General features: G+C 60.6%; 3 protein-coding genes across 5 annotated transcripts; 2 read left to right on the top strand and 1 right to left on the bottom strand.

Moving 5' to 3' along the window:
• Positions 1–1,269: 1,269 nt before the first annotated feature.
• On the top strand, positions 1,270–4,129 carry CIMAP1A (ciliary microtubule associated protein 1A). Its single transcript, XM_089914231.1, has 6 exons — positions 1,270–1,450; positions 1,621–1,821; positions 2,306–2,407; positions 2,551–2,678; positions 3,508–3,648; positions 3,971–4,129. The coding sequence occupies exons 1-6, from the start codon at positions 1,342–1,344 to the stop codon at positions 4,058–4,060; spliced, it is 771 nt and encodes a 256-aa protein (XP_089770357.1). The 5' UTR covers positions 1,270–1,341; the 3' UTR covers positions 4,061–4,129.
• A 1,381-nt stretch (positions 4,130–5,510) lies between these two features.
• Positions 5,511–11,267, bottom strand: BET1L (Bet1 golgi vesicular membrane trafficking protein like). Of its 2 annotated transcripts, none has more exons than XM_022565358.3 (4): positions 10,632–11,267; positions 8,351–8,442; positions 8,053–8,109; positions 5,511–7,926 (listed from the first exon to the last, which is right to left on the bottom strand). In XM_022565358.3, the coding sequence occupies exons 1-4, from the start codon at positions 10,660–10,662 to the stop codon at positions 7,759–7,761; spliced, it is 348 nt and encodes a 115-aa protein (XP_022421066.1). In that variant the 5' UTR covers positions 10,663–11,267; the 3' UTR covers positions 5,511–7,758. The 2 variants fall into 2 exon arrangements, with proteins under 2 accessions (XP_022421066.1, XP_022421067.1); XM_022565359.3 differs by having other exon boundaries at positions 9,658–11,266.
• A 119-nt stretch (positions 11,268–11,386) lies between these two features.
• On the top strand, positions 11,387–16,524 carry RIC8A (RIC8 guanine nucleotide exchange factor A). 2 transcript variants are annotated; one of them, XM_022565360.2, is made up of 10 exons: positions 11,387–11,611; positions 11,904–11,951; positions 12,038–12,628; positions 13,117–13,208; positions 13,679–13,829; positions 14,686–14,781; positions 14,867–15,011; positions 15,098–15,242; positions 15,662–15,781; positions 16,182–16,524. In XM_022565360.2, the coding sequence occupies exons 1-10, from the start codon at positions 11,528–11,530 to the stop codon at positions 16,300–16,302; spliced, it is 1,593 nt and encodes a 530-aa protein (XP_022421068.1). In that variant the 5' UTR covers positions 11,387–11,527; the 3' UTR covers positions 16,303–16,524. The 2 variants fall into 2 exon arrangements, with proteins under 2 accessions (XP_022421068.1, XP_022421069.1); XM_022565361.2 differs by having other exon boundaries at positions 11,389–11,611; positions 12,449–12,628.
• The last annotated feature ends 54 nt before the right edge of the window (positions 16,525–16,578 follow it).

Consider the following 16,578-nt stretch of genomic DNA (forward strand, 5'->3'; position numbering starts at 1 on the left):
ACATGTAGATGCAGGGAGGCATCAGGACACAAGAAGGCCTGCGGAGGCAGAGGTCGGGGGCAGGGGCTCAGAGCGGGGAAGGGCAAAGAGCCCCAGAGAGAGGAAGCGGCCAGGGCTGGGGGAAGAGGCTGGGTGCTGGCGCTCTGCATCTGAAGGTTATCATTTTGAGACAATAAATGTGCACAATATACACATGACACGGGTCCAGGGGATTGAGAAGTCACCCAAGGAAAGAGACGGAGCCCCAGCCGGAGCCCCAAGAAGGACATGCTAAGGAGGACACTCAGGGTCCGACGGGCGGGCACAGCCAGCATGATGCAGGAGGGAGAGCAGGGTCAGGGAAAGGGCCCTCAGCAGAGCAGCAGCTTCCGATGCCAACTCCTGCCCCCACCCCAAACCAGGGCAGCCCTACTGCACCCTGGATCCCAGCATCCCCAACAGCCAGAGCCTTCTTGTGCCTCAGTTTCCCCAGCTCAGTCCTTCCCCGGGGGCAGGACTGAGGAGGTTCAGCTCTGCCCCTGAGGACCTTACTCCTCGGCCACTCGGACTCTGGGTCCCATGGCCTCACTGTCCTAGTCCAGGACCTAGTTGTCCCCTTCCTGCCCTCTGCGCCTCTGGCCTGCACCCTGCAACAAGGAGCAAAGACCCGGTCCCGAGCCAGGCATGGGCGGGGGGGCGGGTTCCACGGGCTGAGGTCATTGTCTCCATCACACGGACAGTGATCTAGAACCCACCACCCCACAGAGCCACATTCTAGAGCTCAGGGGCCGGGCCCCTTCCCCAATTCTCGAAGCCCCCAGGGGGAGAGGAGAGAGAAGGAGAGGCCTTCCTCGCCATGCTCCTTTTCTGGGACTCCCTGGCACCGAGGCCGGTGCGACGGGATTGCCTCTGAGAAGGCTCGGTCCATAGGTTGCTCTGAGCATTGCTCCTGGACTAAGGAGGTGAGGGCCCCTCCAGAGCAGACCCCTGCTCAGCCCACGGCACAGTCTCATCCCAGAAGTTCCCCCCGTTTGCCCACTGCTCCTTGCCCAGTCACGTCCAGGGTCCTCTGAGTGGGAAGCACCTGCGCAGACCCCCTCAGAGCCACTGTGGGGTGGCCCGTGAGCGCTGAAAGAGACATGGGCTTGTCCACGAGGCTCCGAGGCTCCTCCCCTTGCGGGGGGACGGGTTGGTGCGGCAGAATCTCCCACTGCTCTGAAGTCTGGGCCTCAACTCGAGACCCCACTGAGGAGGCTGTGGCCTGCAGTTCTGCCCCTCAGTGGGGGCAGAGGCAGTGATGGGGGTGGAGTGCCCAGGCCTCCTAGCACCTTGTCACCCTTCCATCCGTGGACAGAGCCAGGCATGGCGGAGGAGGTATGGGTGGGCACCTGGAGGCCCCATCGCCCCCGGGGACCCATCATGGCCCTCTACAGCAGCCCCGGACCCAAGTACCTGATTCCACCCACCACAGGTAAGCGCTTGGGAGCCTGGGAGGGGGCAGGAGCCAGGTCTGCGGGGAGCCCGGGGATGGCCAGGGCTCATCCCTGACTCCCAGCCCATCAACCCCTCTGGGGTCAATGGGGGGTCTGGGGGAGAAGGGCAGGGTCTGGCTCCAAGCTGCTCAGAGCCCCTGCCCCACAGGCTTTGTGAAGCACACGCCCGACAAGCTGCGTGCACCGGCCTACAGCTTCCACGGGGCCCCCACGCTCCTGGCAGAGAACTGCTCCCCGGGGCCCCGCTACAGCGTGAACCCCAAGATACTGAGGACTGGCAAGGACATCGGCCCCGCCTACTCCATCCTGGGGCGCTACTGCACTAAGACCACGCTGACCCCCGGCCCTGGTGACGGACTCTGGCCCAGCCCCAGCCCCGCTCCACCCAACCCTGCTGGTGGCCACTGCAGGCCTGGCTGCAGTGTGAGGGGTGTGAGGGGTACAGCCATCCTCACCCTCCTGACCCACCTTTCTCCTCATGAAGGGATATCATCAGGCCTGGAGGTGGAGCTGTGACCCCACTGCAGCCTCTGAGACCCTAGTGCCCTACTCTGACCTGGGCCTTCCTTGGCCAAAGTCACCGCACCAGGCCCAAGTCAGACTCGCCCTCCTTCTCAAAGCAGCCCCTGCCTCCCCCCAGCCCCTGCAGCCAGCATTTCCATCGTGGACACCCGTGCACAATCCTGGTCGCCACTCACTGGGGCCCAGAGGCCCCAGGCCTGCGACGTCGCAGGTCTTCCTAGAACCGCCCGAGCAGGCCCGGGCACCTGTTTGCATCTGCTGGATGGTCCTCCCTGTCCCAGCACCCACACCGTTCCTCCCCCCACCCGCAGGCCACTACTTTCCAGAGAAATCTACCAAGCATGTGTTCGACTCGGCGCCCAGCCACTCCATTTCTGCCCGAACCAAGACCTTCCGAGTGGACAGCACCCCAGGTCCGCCACAGCCCCGATGGCCTGTGGCTGACCGGGTCGAGGATCCCGGGCAGGGCGGGTGAGGGGGGCTGGCCTGATGGGGGTGGAGACTCTGGGCACAGGATTCCGTCCAGCCTGAGACTCGGCACTTGCGCCCCCGACAGGCCCCGCTGCCTACATGCTGCCCGTGGTGATGGGGCCCCACACTGTCGGCAAGGCCTCCCAGCCCGCCTTCTCCATCAAGGGCCGCAGCAAGCTGGGCAGCTTCAGCGACGACCTGTACAAGGCAAGGGTCACCCGGCTCGGGCAGAGCACTGCTTACCCCCTAGAGAGACGGCCCATCGGGCCCCTTCCCCCAGAACCTAGGACCCACCAGCCTGACCCCCATCCTCCCGAAGCCTCTCAGCTCCTTCATCCTCTTGGAGCCTGCCACACGTCTGTCCCCACCCCCACTGGTTTACATCCCAGAGGTGAGGAGGGGCAGACAGTGGAGGAGGACGAAGAGGCCGAGGCTCGGCATGGAGACCGATGGTGCTGAGGAGAGACGAACACCTCAACACCCAGTGTGTGGGTGCTGCCTGAGTGGGGTGCTGCCTGAGGGGCGAGGAGCAGTGTGAGACATGGTGGCATGCAGGAGGAAGCTGACAAGAGGAGAAAAATAAGCTGGGACATATTTGGGGGAGGAGGGTTCTGGCTGCAGAAACAGCCAGTGCAAAGGCCCTGAGGTGCTTGTGTACCCGGGAGCTTGGGGAGCCTGGGGAGCCTGGCAAGGTGGCATCACAGCACCGCTGACCTCACCAGCCCAAGGCCCTTGAGTCCGCAACTAGGAAGAGTCCTCTCTCACACACACTCATGGAAGGGACAAGTCTGGGGCTGGCACAGACTGGGGTGTCATTGCCACGGCGAGGCTGAAGGGAAGGTGACATCCCACACAGAGAAGGGCCCCAGAGCACTGGGGTACTGTCACATGGTATGGCCATCGTTTGGAGACAGAAGAGTCCCCTGACACACAGACACACAGTGACTTGGGGCCTGAAACCCAGTGTCTGATGCCAGCCCCTGCCCTCTGGGGTCGCACGCCCTGGCAGGCCGAGCCTGTGTGAGCCTCTTTCACCTCCCAGACCCCAGGTCCCGCAGCCTACCGCCAGACCGATGTCCAGGTGACCAAGTTCAAGGCTCCACAGTACACCATGGCTGCCCGAGTGGAGCCCCCGGGGGACAAGACCCTCAAGCCAGGACCAGGAGCCCACAGCCCTGAGAAGGTCTGGCAAGAGCACGGCCCGGAGGGGTGGGGTGGGGACGGGCCTGTAAGCCTGCAAGGGTCACGGGGGCCAGGCACCATCAGAACACTGTGCGTTCCAGCACCAGCCTTCCCCAGCCGGCAGACTCTGTGTCCCCAGTGTCCCCAAACACTGGTGACGGTGAGCGCTGCCGAGTGTCACCACATGCCAGGCTCTGAGAGGGGCTTCCTGCTGGTCACCTTGGCCGGGGGGTTAGGAGGTACAGCAGCCCCGGCCCCAGTGAGGGCAGAGCCTGCGGGGCGGGGGCGGGGGTGCCGGCCCCTCACAGCCTCTCCTCTCCCAGGTGACAGTGACCAAGCCCTGCGCCCCGATCGTCACCTTTGGCATCAAGCATTCTGACTACATGACACCCCTGGTCGTGGACGTGGAATAGCCCTGGCCCCGCCCCACCCGTCACGCTAAGCCTCTGCACATCGTGTCCCCCCAACAACAGACTCCCCGAGCTGAGGGCTTTGGGCGGCTCCTCTACCAGCTGGGCTGCAGCCGGCCTGGCCCTGCAGGGCAGAGCATGCTTGCTCGGACAGTTGTGACCAGCTATTTTTTCTATGCTTTCCCATTTGCTAAATGTGCTTCCTGCTGTGCCCAGATATACAATAAATCACGGATTCCGTTAGCGATGGTTCGCCTTGAGGGAGGATTAACATTTTCCAGAAAGGGGCCCCCACAGGCGATCATGCCAGCCCCTGTCAGGTCCCACCCTAGCTTCCAGGGCCTGGGGTCTGAGCAGAGAGGAGGGCTCAGGAGCATCAGACGCTGCTATGCCTGCCCTTCTGATTCTGCCTGGAGCGCTGCCCTCCGCGCCTTGCTGTATCCTCCAAAGACGGTCACACCTGCATTCGTCCCTTCCCATGTGGTCCTCTCCCTGTGTGACTGCCTCTCCCCTGCTGAGGTGGGGTCTGTGTCCCTCCCCTGGAATCTAGAGCCTGTGACCGTCCTGAATAAAGTGATGCTATGTGACTTCTGAAGCCAGGCCATGCAACGTACAAAGAAAACAGCTTCTGCCTGGCCGTCCCTCTTCTCTTTGCTCACCGTCACACCAGCCACCATGTTGTAAGGAAGCTCAACACATGGCAACACAGTGAACCCAGCTGGGCCCCCAGCTCACACCAGCAATGACCTATAGACGTGTGTGAGCCTTCAGCAAGTGGCAGTGCCAGTCTCTTGTCTCCAAACAGAGACCTTAACATCACAGAGCAGAGACAACTGTCTCCACTCTGTCTCAAACTCCAACAGTAACCGTGAGACATAAACTATTACTGCAACTTTAAGTGACTACATTTGAAGGTGATCTGTTAAACATCAAAGATAATACGGGAAGCATAAGATCTGTGCAGGGAAGGGGGTGTCTGAGCTGTGATGAAGAAGGGCATTTCCAGAGGATGCCCTGGAGTCCAAGGCCAGCCTTGAGGAATGAAGTCTAACCTTCACCCTAGCCCTGGGCAGGCAGCCCTGTCACCCCCGTGGGACCGCGGGCTGCAGCTGCACTAAGCATAGCACAGCTGCTGACCCTCCCTCAGCTGTGACCGTGTCAGGCTACTTGTCCTAAACACCTCACCTGCATCCCTTTAATCCTGAAGAGGTAATGCTATCATCTTCCCCACCTGAGTCACAGAAACTCGCGCAAAGGAAGGTCCAGCGGCAGGAAGCGGCGAGCTCACGTCTGCCCGCCTGAGGGGATGAGTGAGGAGGGGAGAAGGGACCCAGGAGAAGGAAAGCAGCAGAGTCCAGACCACTGGTGCCCACGGCCAGTTTACGGAGCAGAGTCAGTTCCAGACAAAGCTATCTGAAGTCCCCAAGGAAATGAAAACACCAAAGGCTATGGGTTTACTTCATCACGAAGCTCTTTATTCCAAATTTTTATTGCTAAATGTGTTGTCCATGAATCATGGGATAGAACCTGGCAGTTCATCCTCACCTGGCACAGAGGGAGGCTCCAAGTCCTTCTGTTTTATGGTCTCCGGGATCAACCTCGGCAAACCCCACTTACCCACAGGATTAGGTGCTCAGTGTACAGGGCTGAGCAGGGAAGGCACCACAGGAAACCCTGCCGACACAGCGGCAGCAGGGGTGCCATGCTCCCTTCAGGAATTCACCTAACACAATGAGAGTAGGAAGCAAGAAAGTAAACCAGAAAGAAACTAGAACCCAGACCCCCAAATAGCTGGAAGGGCTGCAAAGAGCCGTGGAGGTGGAGAAGTGGGGAGGCACAGACGGAGACCTGAGGAGAGAACACAGCAGCCGGTGTGCCACCCTGAAGGCAAACTCTAAATTCCTGGTCTGCCTTGGCAAGACAAGGGGGAACACCACATAAAAGCATCTGCGGGGGGAAGGCTGCCATGGCTGAGCCACGTTCTCAGGAAGCAAGGTTACCAGACCCAGACAAGGTGGGGGCCGCGGAGCTCAGGTCTGGGTGTATCTGCAGGGCCTGCGGCAACCAGATGGAAACACTGCACAGGCAGCAGCTGTTGAGCTTGGTGACCGGAGGACAAAGCCCCGCGACAAGGTTCAGTGTGAGATGAGAAGCAGGCGAAGCCAAAGCCGCAGCGCACAGGGCGCTGGGGGTCAAGGCAGGACCAGAGACCTGCGAAGGAACGTCCAGGAGGACAGGGAAACAGCCAAGCCCCAGAGACACGGAGACAAGCAAGGCAGTCTCACCGGGGGAGACACAAGCACACGCTGGACGAGACGGCGCACTCAAGTCGCAGGTACAGTGGAAGGGAGGGCACCAAGGCAAGCGTGCGAGGTGAAGCCAGCCTGCCAGGCGGAGGACGAGGGTAGGCGCAGCAGCGGCACCAGAGGCGCGGTGCCCGGGGCCAGAGACCAGCAACGTGGGGCAGCAGGTGCGGCTGGCGCGCGTGACCGCGCGTGGCACGAGCGTGCGGGGAGGCGGACGGTGAGCCAGTAGCCCTCAGGGAGTAAGGGGGGCTGACTAGGAAACCAGAAGGTCGAACAAGGGCAGGGAAGGACACAAGCCGGTGACTCGTTTCTTACAAGTGTTTTTTGTGAAGACAAGGATACTGAGGTCTCAGTGGGGTAAGAAGCCACTGGTCTGGCTCGGCCTGTGGTTCAGTTCGAGGTTCGAGTGAGCAGGGGACTGACCGAGTGGGCGCTGAGGGCCCAGGGAGAGGTGGGCAAACACCGCAGTGGAAGGGCCAGGCTTGGTGGGAACTGCTCGCTGACCCTCAGAAACTGACCTATAGGTCCTATGAAGAGCCCTTACTTGGAAGCCTCCATCTATACCCACGAAAGTCCCTCCTCACACCCTGCCTGACTCTGAAATGCCAGATGGACTTGTTTCCAGAGATCTGGTCTCCTGGAAGTAGATCCCTGGTGCTCTGGGTAGATCTTGAATCGTGAGAAAGTATCACTTTCTGCACCTGGATACATGGCCAGGAGATCACCAGAATGTGAGCCCCATGCTTTCAGCGAAGGCTGCAGTTCCCAACTCCATCCACAACCCCTGCCCTTCCCTGAGGGTCGGGCTTCAGCTGTGGGACTGGAAGGCAGGAAGAGGCCTCTCGGCAGGACCCCTGACTTCCACTGGTCCACGGATGCCGAGCGGCTCTGGGCAGGAGCAACTGCCATCTCTGGGTTGAGAACACTCGGCTGAAGGTGACAGCGATGATCTGAGGTTCACCGCCACACCCCCTTCCCACGTCAGCTCCAAGCATCTCAAATACCAGACGTGGCCTTATCCAGACAAGAACAGCGTAGAAGAGCCTTGAGATGTTCAGAAACTCGAGGGCCAGGGGAAGAGCTGCTGTTCACAGGTGACCGTGTCCAGGATTCCCAGCTGCTCTGCTTGGACCTGACTCTGCTGGGGCTTCTAGCACCCAAGGTGGCAGAGGAAGTGGGCCTTGGCTACCCCATGAAGATGGGCCCCTTGCACACATGGGACCAGCTAACACAAGCTCACTGGGTCAGAGGCTCCCAGCCACACAGGAACAAGATTCCTAAGCCACAATCGTCGTTTCAAAGGAGTATTTTGTCGTTAAGTTCTCTGGCCCAGGACGCCAGGCAGAGGCGGACCATGCTTGCCCGAGGCACCCGCAGAAGCCAGCTCCCACTGGCTCACGTCCTTGGCCTCGACAGGAAGTAGGAGAGGATGAAGAAGACCACGATCAGGCCCACGGCCATACCACACAGAAGCTTCCGGTTGTCTCGCCCAGACCGTGCCATTGTGGAAAAGCGCTTCACGCTCCCCGTGAGGAGGCCCGTCACACTCGTGAAATCTGTGTCCTGAGGAAGGAATCCCATCATCGTCACACAGGGGCGGCGACCCCACAACACACACACATGTGGGGGCTGCACAGCAGGCGGTGGGGAGCAGAGGTGACCGTGACACTCACAAAACACGGGCCTTACCATGCCGCCCAGGCTCTGGTTCTGGTCTTCCACGTCCCTATCAATGTCCAAGGCCAGCTGGTCAGAACACAGAAGAGGCAGGGTCAGGCCAGGACAAACACAGCGGACAGCACCTGACCCCCAGCAAGACCAGCAGAGGTCAGCAGATCCAAATGCCACCTGGGCCGCACACAAGTGAGTGTGCCACAGACGGGACAAGGATGGTGGAACTACCTGAAACCCTTCCAGGTCTTCACCCTCCCTCCGATACCCCCTCCAGGATGCTAGGTGGAGGCAAAAGGAGAGGACCACCACTGACCGATTTGAGCCTGGTGACCTTGGAGGCCAGGCTGTCAGCCATCCGCTTGTTCTCCCGGTCTAGAATCTCCTCCACAGCGCCGGGGCTCTGAGCTGCAAGTAAAGACAGAGGTTGAGGGCATGCATCCACCCACGAGCATCCCCTGGACGCCTGCACCTCAGCCCTTTGTGGCCTCAGGGCTCTCACTCCAATCCCATCTGGCCCAGTCGGGTGTCCAGAGGTACTGGGCCCTCCTGAGTCTACTGAGCAGGTCCCGCCCTAACCCAGGATCCAACACGTGGACTCCACACACAAGACAGGCTGTATAAACAAGTGTGCGTGAGCACATGTTCTGTGTACTCATCCAGGCTGGGATGCGTAGGCACCTCCAAAGGGCTCAGTCCAACCAGCACTTCCTGACATTCTGTGACAGAACCTGTACCATCCCTCCATGGATATCACCAGCGACGTACACAGAACCTGTTCTCAGAGAAAACCAGTGAACTCTGGTAAAGCCTTAGGAAAGCCTTAGTAACAAAGGTTGAGACTGATCCCAAGAGCAGGGCCTAGGTCTGCTCACTTCTGCACCCCACACAGGGCCTTGTATTGACACCCAGAGCATGGTGTTTGCTGAGACCTGGCCCACGACAGGGGCTGGGCTTGGTGATTTAAAATTACCATCCTATCGGGTAGATGACAACTGCCTCCCCCAAAGTTCAGAGTGCATATTTGCCTTGGCCCAGATACCTCAATGAGACTTATCTAATAGGAGCACAGCCCTAAGAACCACGAATGTGTACAGACCCCAAAATTAGAGGCGTTAGCGTCCTACCAACCCCTTGTATCCATTAATTCCTTAAAGGTCACAACAGCCCAGCGAAACAAGCATCGGCATTCCACTTGGCAAATGAGAAGAGGGGCTCCCGGGGGGCAAGTGGGGCACCCTGAGCCCGAGTCCGTACGCGACCTGCTTGGGCCCTCTCATCACGCGCAGCCCCCACTCCGAGGGGGCTAGCCTCCGGGACCCGTCGACCAGGCGGCCCGGCCGAGGTCCCGGACAGAACCATCTCGCAGGGGTGGGGACTGCGGGCCTCCGGACCCCGCAGCTTCACGGAGCAGCTGGGCAGGAGCGCCCACAGGGCCCCAGGGACTCCTCCACCGCGCTGCTGGCTGCAGCCCGGCCGCCCTGCCCCGTCGCCGCCCGCCCCGAGGGTCTCCCGGACGAGGCCACTCAGCGGGACGGGGGGCAGGCAAAGGCGGCTCCTGCGGGCAGCGGCGTCGGTTCCAGCGGGCCCCGCCGCCATCCGCCTCGGCTCTCCCGCACTCACCCCGAGCCCAGTCCGCCATCCCGTACAGCTCCGACCCGGGGATCCGTCTCCGGCTCGGCTCGGCCACAACCTCCTCTGACGTGGCACACTCGCGGGAAGTGGCTTCCGGTCCCGCCCCTTCCGCCTCAGGCCGTCCGACTTCCGGCCGAGGTCCAGGCCGCGGGGGTGCGGCAGTGGGCAAGGAAGGATCTGACGTTTCTTCCACAGCTTGGCTTGGGGATGGGGCGAGCCCTTTGCTTTTGGGACCCCTGGGTGGTTAGTGTCTTTAGTGTCAATTAGGGTGCCGACAAACACTCCCGCAACCATTCCCGCCTAAGGCGGCTTCAGGTCCTAACTGTGAAGAGCTCACGGGCCCTTTCCCAGGCGAGAGAGGCTCCTCGCCGCGACCCCGCCCGGGTCCTGAGGCCCGACCCGGCCCGCCCGGCTGCGGTGCGGCTAAGAAGCGGACTCGGTGCGAAGGCCGGCTCCAGTTACTGCCGACGGAACAAAGTGGAGATCAGTGCCTAGAAAGTGCCTGGAACCAGCGAGCAGTGCAGAAGTCGCAGGGGTGAAGCACTCCGAAGAAAACAAGAAACCAGGAAGAGGAGTGGGAGCGTAAGGGGAGTGGGGACGGTAGGAGCCAGTGCTTCTTGACTTTGCACCTGGGCACTGACAAGGGGCCTGACACAAAGTAGATACTCAACAAAGCCTTCTTGCCCAGTGGATGGACTATAAGTTACCACCCAACGTAATGGAGCACTTGCTGTGTGTCATTTAGTCTGCCTGACAATCCACTGAAATGGGAACTTTTATCATCTCTGCTTTTCACGTTGTAAACTGAGTCCAGGCCAGACCAACAGGTGTGCCTGCTTAAACAGCAAGGAAGTCACCGCACATGACCAGGCTTTGCCTTCATCCTGACCTCCCCTCCCCACTCTCCCCTTTCTCTCGGCCACAATAATGACGTTTCTATCTCCCACCACGGCCATTCCCACCTTTGCACTGGCCACTCCTTCTACTTTCCATGACCCTCTTTCAGATCCTTTCCTGGTTCACTTCTTACCAACCGGTCTCAGCAAAAATGGCACTTCTTCAGGTCTCCCTGCAGTCCACCAAGCCCCTTTTCTTATTCGATCACAACACTATGCCTAAAGTCGTCTCGTTTGCCCGTTTTTCTTGGTCTTCACCTCTGGCACATAAGCTGCACGAAGGCAGGGACCTTTGGGTCCTGTTCACCCGCATCCCGGCTCCTCGCATGCAGTAGGCACTCAAACGCCTGGTTAGAAACCGAGTGGTCCCGGGGTTGCAAAATCCTTTCCACCTCGGCTTTCTCCTGGACATCTCATTCGTTCTGTGCATCAAGAGGAGTGTTGGTGTTCGTGTGATGGAAGGGTGGGGGGCTGAGGTCCTCTCCTACAGGGAATTCCGGCCCAAGAAGCGAGGCTCGCCGCTCGGTTCAGGGGCGATTCGGGCCCAGAGGTCGGACGATCACCGAGTCGGATTTTGAAGCCCAAGTTCACTTGGCGGCAAAGCCTTTGGGTCCTAGAGGGGGGCTGTTCCAGGGCTCGCCACTTTAAGGCGCGCGCAGCCCAGACTACGCCGCGCACACCCTGTCCCGGCCTTCTCCGCGCGCCTCCCAGGCCCCGCCCCGCGGCGCCGCGCACGCCTCGTCCCGGCCTCCCCCGCGCGCCTCCCAGGCCCCGCCCCGCGGCGCCGCGCACGCCTCATCCCGGTCTCCCCCGCGCGCCTCCCAAGCCCCGCCCCGCGGTGCCGCGCAAGCCCGGTCTTGGCCACCCCAGTGCGCCGAGCCTGGGCGGGGCGGGCAGACGGAGGCCGGGAACCGTGAAGCGAGGTGCTTCCCGCTTTCCCGGCGCCGGGTCCCGGGCCCGCCATGGAGCCCCGGGCGGTTGCGGATGCCGTGGAGACGGGGGAGGAGGACGTAGTTATGGAGGCTCTTCGCGCATACAACCGGGAGGTGAGCGGGAGTTGTGGACGCGGGACGTTTAGGGAGGAGGTGGGGCCGGGTGGGGTCCGCACGCGTGGCCGGCGGCGGGGGCGTGAGTGGTGAGCGTGGCGAGGGGCTGAGGGTGGAAGGGAGCGCGGCAGGGAGGAGCGCCACGTCTCTGAGGAGTTGCTGTGGGGGCTGGTGTGGGGGGCTGGGGCGCCATCTGTTCCGAGCGGTGCCTGCGGCCTCAGGTCCCTCTCCACGGAGCCCGGGTTCTGCCGCGGTGGGCCTGCGCCTTCTGAGCCTCTGGGTCTCTTTGCAGAACTGCCAGAGTTTCACGTTTGATGCTGCCCAACAGGAGGACAGGAAGGTGGGTGCTCAACGAAGGGTAGAGGGGCAGGGACGGGTGGCCCAGGTAGAGGAGCCTGGTGGAACCGCTCTTCTCCCTGCCCACAGAGACTGGCGGAGCTGCTGGTCTCGGTCCTGGAGCAGGGCCTGCCACCTTCCCGCCGCATCATCTGGCTGCAGAGCATCCGCATCTTGTCTAGGGACCGCAGCTGCCTGGACTCATTCACCAGCCGCCGGAGCCTGCAGGCACTTGCCTGCTATGCTGGCATCTCCGCCTCCCAGGGCTCGGTCCCCGAACCCCTGGACATGGATGTTGTGCTTGAGTCCCTTAAGTGCCTGTGCAACCTTGTGTTAAGCAGCCCCGTGGCACAGGTGCTGGCGGCAGAGGCGGGTCTAGTGGTGAGGCTCGCAGAGCGAGTGGGGCTGTACCGCCAGAGCAGCTTCCCGCACGACGTCCAGTTCTTTGACTTGCGCCTCCTCTTCTTGCTAACGGCACTTCGCGCCGATGTGCGCCAGCAGCTGTTTCAGGAGCTGCAGGGAGTGCACCTGCTGACCGAAGCGCTGGAGCTGACGCTGGGAATGACCCCTGGAGAGAGGCCCCCTGAGCTCCTGCCTCCCCAGGAGACTGAGCGAGCCATGGAGATCCTCAAAGTGCTCTTCAACATCACCTTCGACTCCATCAAGAGGGAAGTGGACGAGGTGAGGGCTGATCTTAGCCTGTGGGTGGGGTATAACAACTTGGACGTTTCTTGGACGTGCTGCTTTGCCAGGTATCTTCAAATTTCTCCACGTCAGGCCAGGAAGAATTCTTAGCCTGTCAAGAGAAGGCAGGGAGATGCCCATCCGGGACAGGGCCCTCAAGGAAGTTTTCTCAGGGCGGTGGAGAGCATAACTGGCTCTTGCAGCTTGGCAGGAGGGCTGTTTGGTGGGGGGAGGCTGTGAGAGACTCATCACCACGCCTCTGTGAGCATGGGCCTAAAGTGCAGAGCAGGTCCAAAGGGATCCGTCAACGTTCTTAGTCAGGAGGGTGCTCTTCAGGTCGCGTGGGAGAGGACAGCATCCAGGTGTACAATAGAGGTGTGTAATTAGCGTGCGTGGGCTTGCGGTGGGCCAGACGGTGGAATCTCAGCTGGCAGCGATGGGGACGAGTGGGGCGCTCTCACAGGAATCTTCTTCTCTTTGGTCAGGAAGACACTGCCCTTTACCGGCACCTGGGGACCCTCCTGCGGCACTGTGTGATGGTTGCTGCTGCTGGAGACCGCACAGAGGAGCTCCACGGGTGAGGGTGGTGCCTGTCGTGCGGGGGGCGTTCTGCTCGCAGGTCTCCCTGGTGGTTCCTAGCTCTAGAGTCTTCTTCACCTGGGTGAGACGGACGTCAGTGTATTTCCGGGGAGCTCCGGCATTTACAGTACACAGCTAGGACAAGAGCTGTGAGTCCGGGGACAGGAACGTGCCAGTGGACTTTGGGTAGTGTCACGGACAGTATGGTATCTGTAAGGCAGCGCGCTTATTCACGTCCATTGTTGCTGACCTACGCATAGGCAGGTTCTGATTTTTGACTGCGTTGCTTCGACCCAGATGTGTACTAGGTCGGCCGTTCGCAGGGAGTGTTGCCCTCAGCTCTGGTACCTCGTGCTGTTGCTCAGGCCCCCTGCGCTGGTTTATATCATGGCCCCAGCAAGTGGTGGCAGGCGTTGTACCTGGGCTCGGGGATTGGATTTACCAAATGCCCCTTTCATCTGTCCCTAGCCACACGGTGAACCTCCTGGGGAACTTGCCCCTCAAATGTCTGGACGTTCTTCTCACCCTGGAACCCCACGAAGGCTCTTTGGAGTTCCTGGGAGTGAACATGGATGTGATTCGTGCTCTCCTTAGTTTCCTGGAGAAGCGTCTGCACCAGGTGGGCAGGGGGAGCTGCTGTGGCTCTGGTCCAGGCTTTCCCGCGCAGCTGTGGTCGCTGCGTTTTTGTAGTCCACGCTGGGAGGTGGAGATCAGCCCCCCAGTGTGATTCAGGTGACGCTCCAGCTCCTCCACGGTCCGGCCACGCAGGAGGCTGGACCCTTCTCCCTGAGAAGTATACGGAAACAGTTTTCAGAGTCTAGCAAAGGACTCATTTTCTTAGATCTCCTTGTGGGTCTTTGAGTGGCCTTGAGAAGCCCGCCCACCCGTAGTCCCTGTTTGTGCCCCTAAACTCAAACTGTCACTGAGCACAAGCAGCCCTTGGTGACGAGCATCGGCTGTGCCTTGGCGTCCCTAAGGGGACCCGCAGGGCCTTCAAGCCAGAGGCTCCCTGATTCCTGTGGCTGCACCCCAGGGCATTGGCCAGCCAGTGCTCTAACCAGCCACCCTGGCGTTCGCAGACGTATCACGCAAGCCAAAGAGATTCTGTAGGGCCCCGGGGAATCCATGTTGCCTGCGTGCCCTGGGAGCTGGTTTGTGTTCTGGTGGTGTGCTAACAGCTTGGGACACTCTGTTTTCCCCACCATTCTGGTGTAAAGGGAGGGAAGTGAGACTCAAAGCAGTTGAGTGATTTGCCTCAAGTTGCAGGGCATGCGAATGGCCCTGAGTTAGGGTCCACGCCTGTCCTTTTCGAAGCTCACACAGACACCCACTGCCCTCTCTGAGCCCCTCAGCTGGGGCCCCTGTGGCGGGGCCTCGTCCCGAACGCTTCTTGCCAGGACCATCTGGTGTGTGTGCCTAGCTCCCCTGGCCTCGAGTCAGATGGGCGCAGTCCAGTGACAGAGGCTCCTCTGCAGACGCACAGGCTGAAGGAGAGTGTGGCTCCCGTGCTGAGCGTGCTGACGGAGTGTGCCCGCATGCACCGCCCCGCCAGGAAGTTCCTGAAGGCCCAGGTACGGGGCAGAGGGGCCGCGGTCAGGCCCTGGTCAGAGACCCTGGTCGTTCCAGGCCTGGGCTCAGGGACAACTACATCCCCAGGTGCTGCCCCCGCTGCGGGATGTGAGGACCCGGCCTGAGGTGGGGGAGCTGTTGCGGAACAAGCTGGTTCGCCTCATGACGCACCTGGACACCGACGTGAAGAGGGTGGCAGCCGAGTTCCTGTTTGTCCTGTGCTCTGAGAGCGGTGAGTCGGGGGGCCGGCCCCTTGCCTGCCCCTCGCCTGCCCCTCCCCAGCCACGTTTGCACACTGACCTCTGCCCTGCCCTTCAGTGCCCCGATTCATCAAGTACACAGGCTACGGGAATGCTGCCGGCCTCCTGGCTGCTAGGGGCCTCATGGCAGGGGGCCGGCCTGAGGGCCAGTACTCGGAGGACGAGGACACGGACACAGACGAGTACAAGGAAGCCAAGGCCAGGTGTGTGCCCCCCACATCCTCGGGCTGCCCTCACTCGGCCCCCATTCCTATTCCCACACCCATTTGGGCCCGTAGGGTGGGCAGGACAGGGTGACCAGCAGGTAAAACCTTACAGAATCAGGCTGCTGTTCCCAAGTGACACGTATTCTGACATCAGGGTGTTTTGTTGAGAACACCGGCTGAAGGGGGCCGAGCAGTGCCGGGGACCGGGTGGTCCAGACAGCAGGAGCTGGTTACCTGCTGCTCCAGGAGGGAGGGCTCTTCTGCAGTTGCCTCGCCTTCCCCGCACCCAGGAAAATGGGTTTCTTGCCATTACAAGCCCAAGCAGGAAGATAAGGAACTCCACTCACCCCACACAGCCTTCTTTTGTCCTGCAAAGTCACTGATGCGTTCCCCATGCTCCCTCTCTTGTGAAACAGCATAAACCCAGTGACTGGAAGGGTAGAGGAAAAGCCTCCCAACCCCATGGAGGGCATGACAGAGGAGCAGAAAGAGCATGAGGCCATGAAGCTGGTGAACATGTTTGACAAGCTCTCCAGGTATGTGCCCTGGCAGGAGGGGCCCAGCGCTAGGACAAAGGAGAAGGACCCACGTCCTGTCTTGCGAGCCACAGGAAGTGGGATCACAGTGGGGCTTAGGTTCTGGCAGGGCTGCGTTACTAATGTTTGAAATCACCTGTCTTGGAGAAAATTCTCTAGCCAGGGGTTAGGGCTGAGATCAGTATTAGGTCTATCTTTACAGTTGATGAAAACTGAGGCCCAGAAAAATTAAGACACTGCCTAAGGTCTCAGAGCTTAGGTAGCAGTTAGGATTTAGGCCTGACTGAAACAGTTCCCACCCAGGCTTCCCCAGTAAACAGGAGCAGCTTGGTGGAACAGAAGGTCGCAGCCAGGGGTGAGCAGGACCCGTGCCCATCCCTACCACGCCTTTTCCCCGCAGGCACAGAGTCATCCAGCCCATGGGGATGAGTCCCCGGGGTCAGCTCACATCCCTGCAGGATGCCATGTGCGAGACCATGGAGGGACAGCTCTCCTCGGACCCTGACTCAGACCCTGACTGAGAACAGCTGCTCTTCTACTGCCCTTCAGAACTGGTGCTGCTTCCAGAGGAGTCCTGGGGGCCAGGACCTGGGGAAGCCACATCCCTCCCTCCAACTCGGAGACCCTTTTCTCTTTACTCCCACACTTCTATTCGTGATTTGCCTTTGGTCCATTTTCTTCTCTTTAGGGCTGCAAGGGTCTTGTCCTACGAACTCTGGGAACTCAGCCTTGCTTTCCGCAAATGAAGTGGTTTCTTTTATGTGTGCCTGAGGGCAGGGCTTAACTGAAGGCAGAAA

Source organism: Delphinapterus leucas, chromosome 7 (assembly GCF_059928025.1).
Source record: "Delphinapterus leucas isolate spDelLeu-1000000601 "Yukka" chromosome 7, BTC_Dleu_Yukka2, whole genome shotgun sequence".
NCBI classification, from domain to species: domain Eukaryota; kingdom Metazoa; phylum Chordata; class Mammalia; order Artiodactyla; family Monodontidae; genus Delphinapterus; species Delphinapterus leucas.

Coding starts and splice junctions, on each gene's coding strand:
- CIMAP1A (XM_089914231.1), top strand. CDS start 1,342: ATGGCGGAGGAGGTATGGGTGGGCACCTGGAGGCCCCATCGCCCCCGG. Junction 1,451..1,620: donor CCTGATTCCACCCACCACAG/GTAAGCGCTTGG, acceptor CCTGCCCCACAG/GCTTTGTGAAGCACACGCCC. Junction 1,822..2,305: donor CACGCTGACCCCCGGCCCTG/GTGACGGACTCT, acceptor CCCCACCCGCAG/GCCACTACTTTCCAGAGAAA.
- BET1L (XM_022565358.3), bottom strand. CDS start 10,662: ATGGAAAGTAGAAGGAGTGGCCAGTGCAAAG. Junction 8,110..8,350: donor AGGTCACCAGGCTCAAATCG/GTCAGTGGTGGT, acceptor TGTTCTGACCAG/CTGGCCTTGGACATTGATAG. Junction 7,927..8,052: donor ACCAGAGCCTGGGCGGCATG/GTAAGGCCCGTG, acceptor TTCCTTCCTCAG/GACACAGATTTCACGAGTGT.
- RIC8A (XM_022565360.2), top strand. CDS start 11,528: ATGGAGCCCCGGGCGGTTGCGGATGCCGTGGAGACGGGGGAGGAGGAC. Junction 14,782..14,866: donor GGAAGTTCCTGAAGGCCCAG/GTACGGGGCAGA, acceptor CTACATCCCCAG/GTGCTGCCCCCGCTGCGGGA. Junction 15,782..16,181: donor ATGTTTGACAAGCTCTCCAG/GTATGTGCCCTG, acceptor TTTTCCCCGCAG/GCACAGAGTCATCCAGCCCA.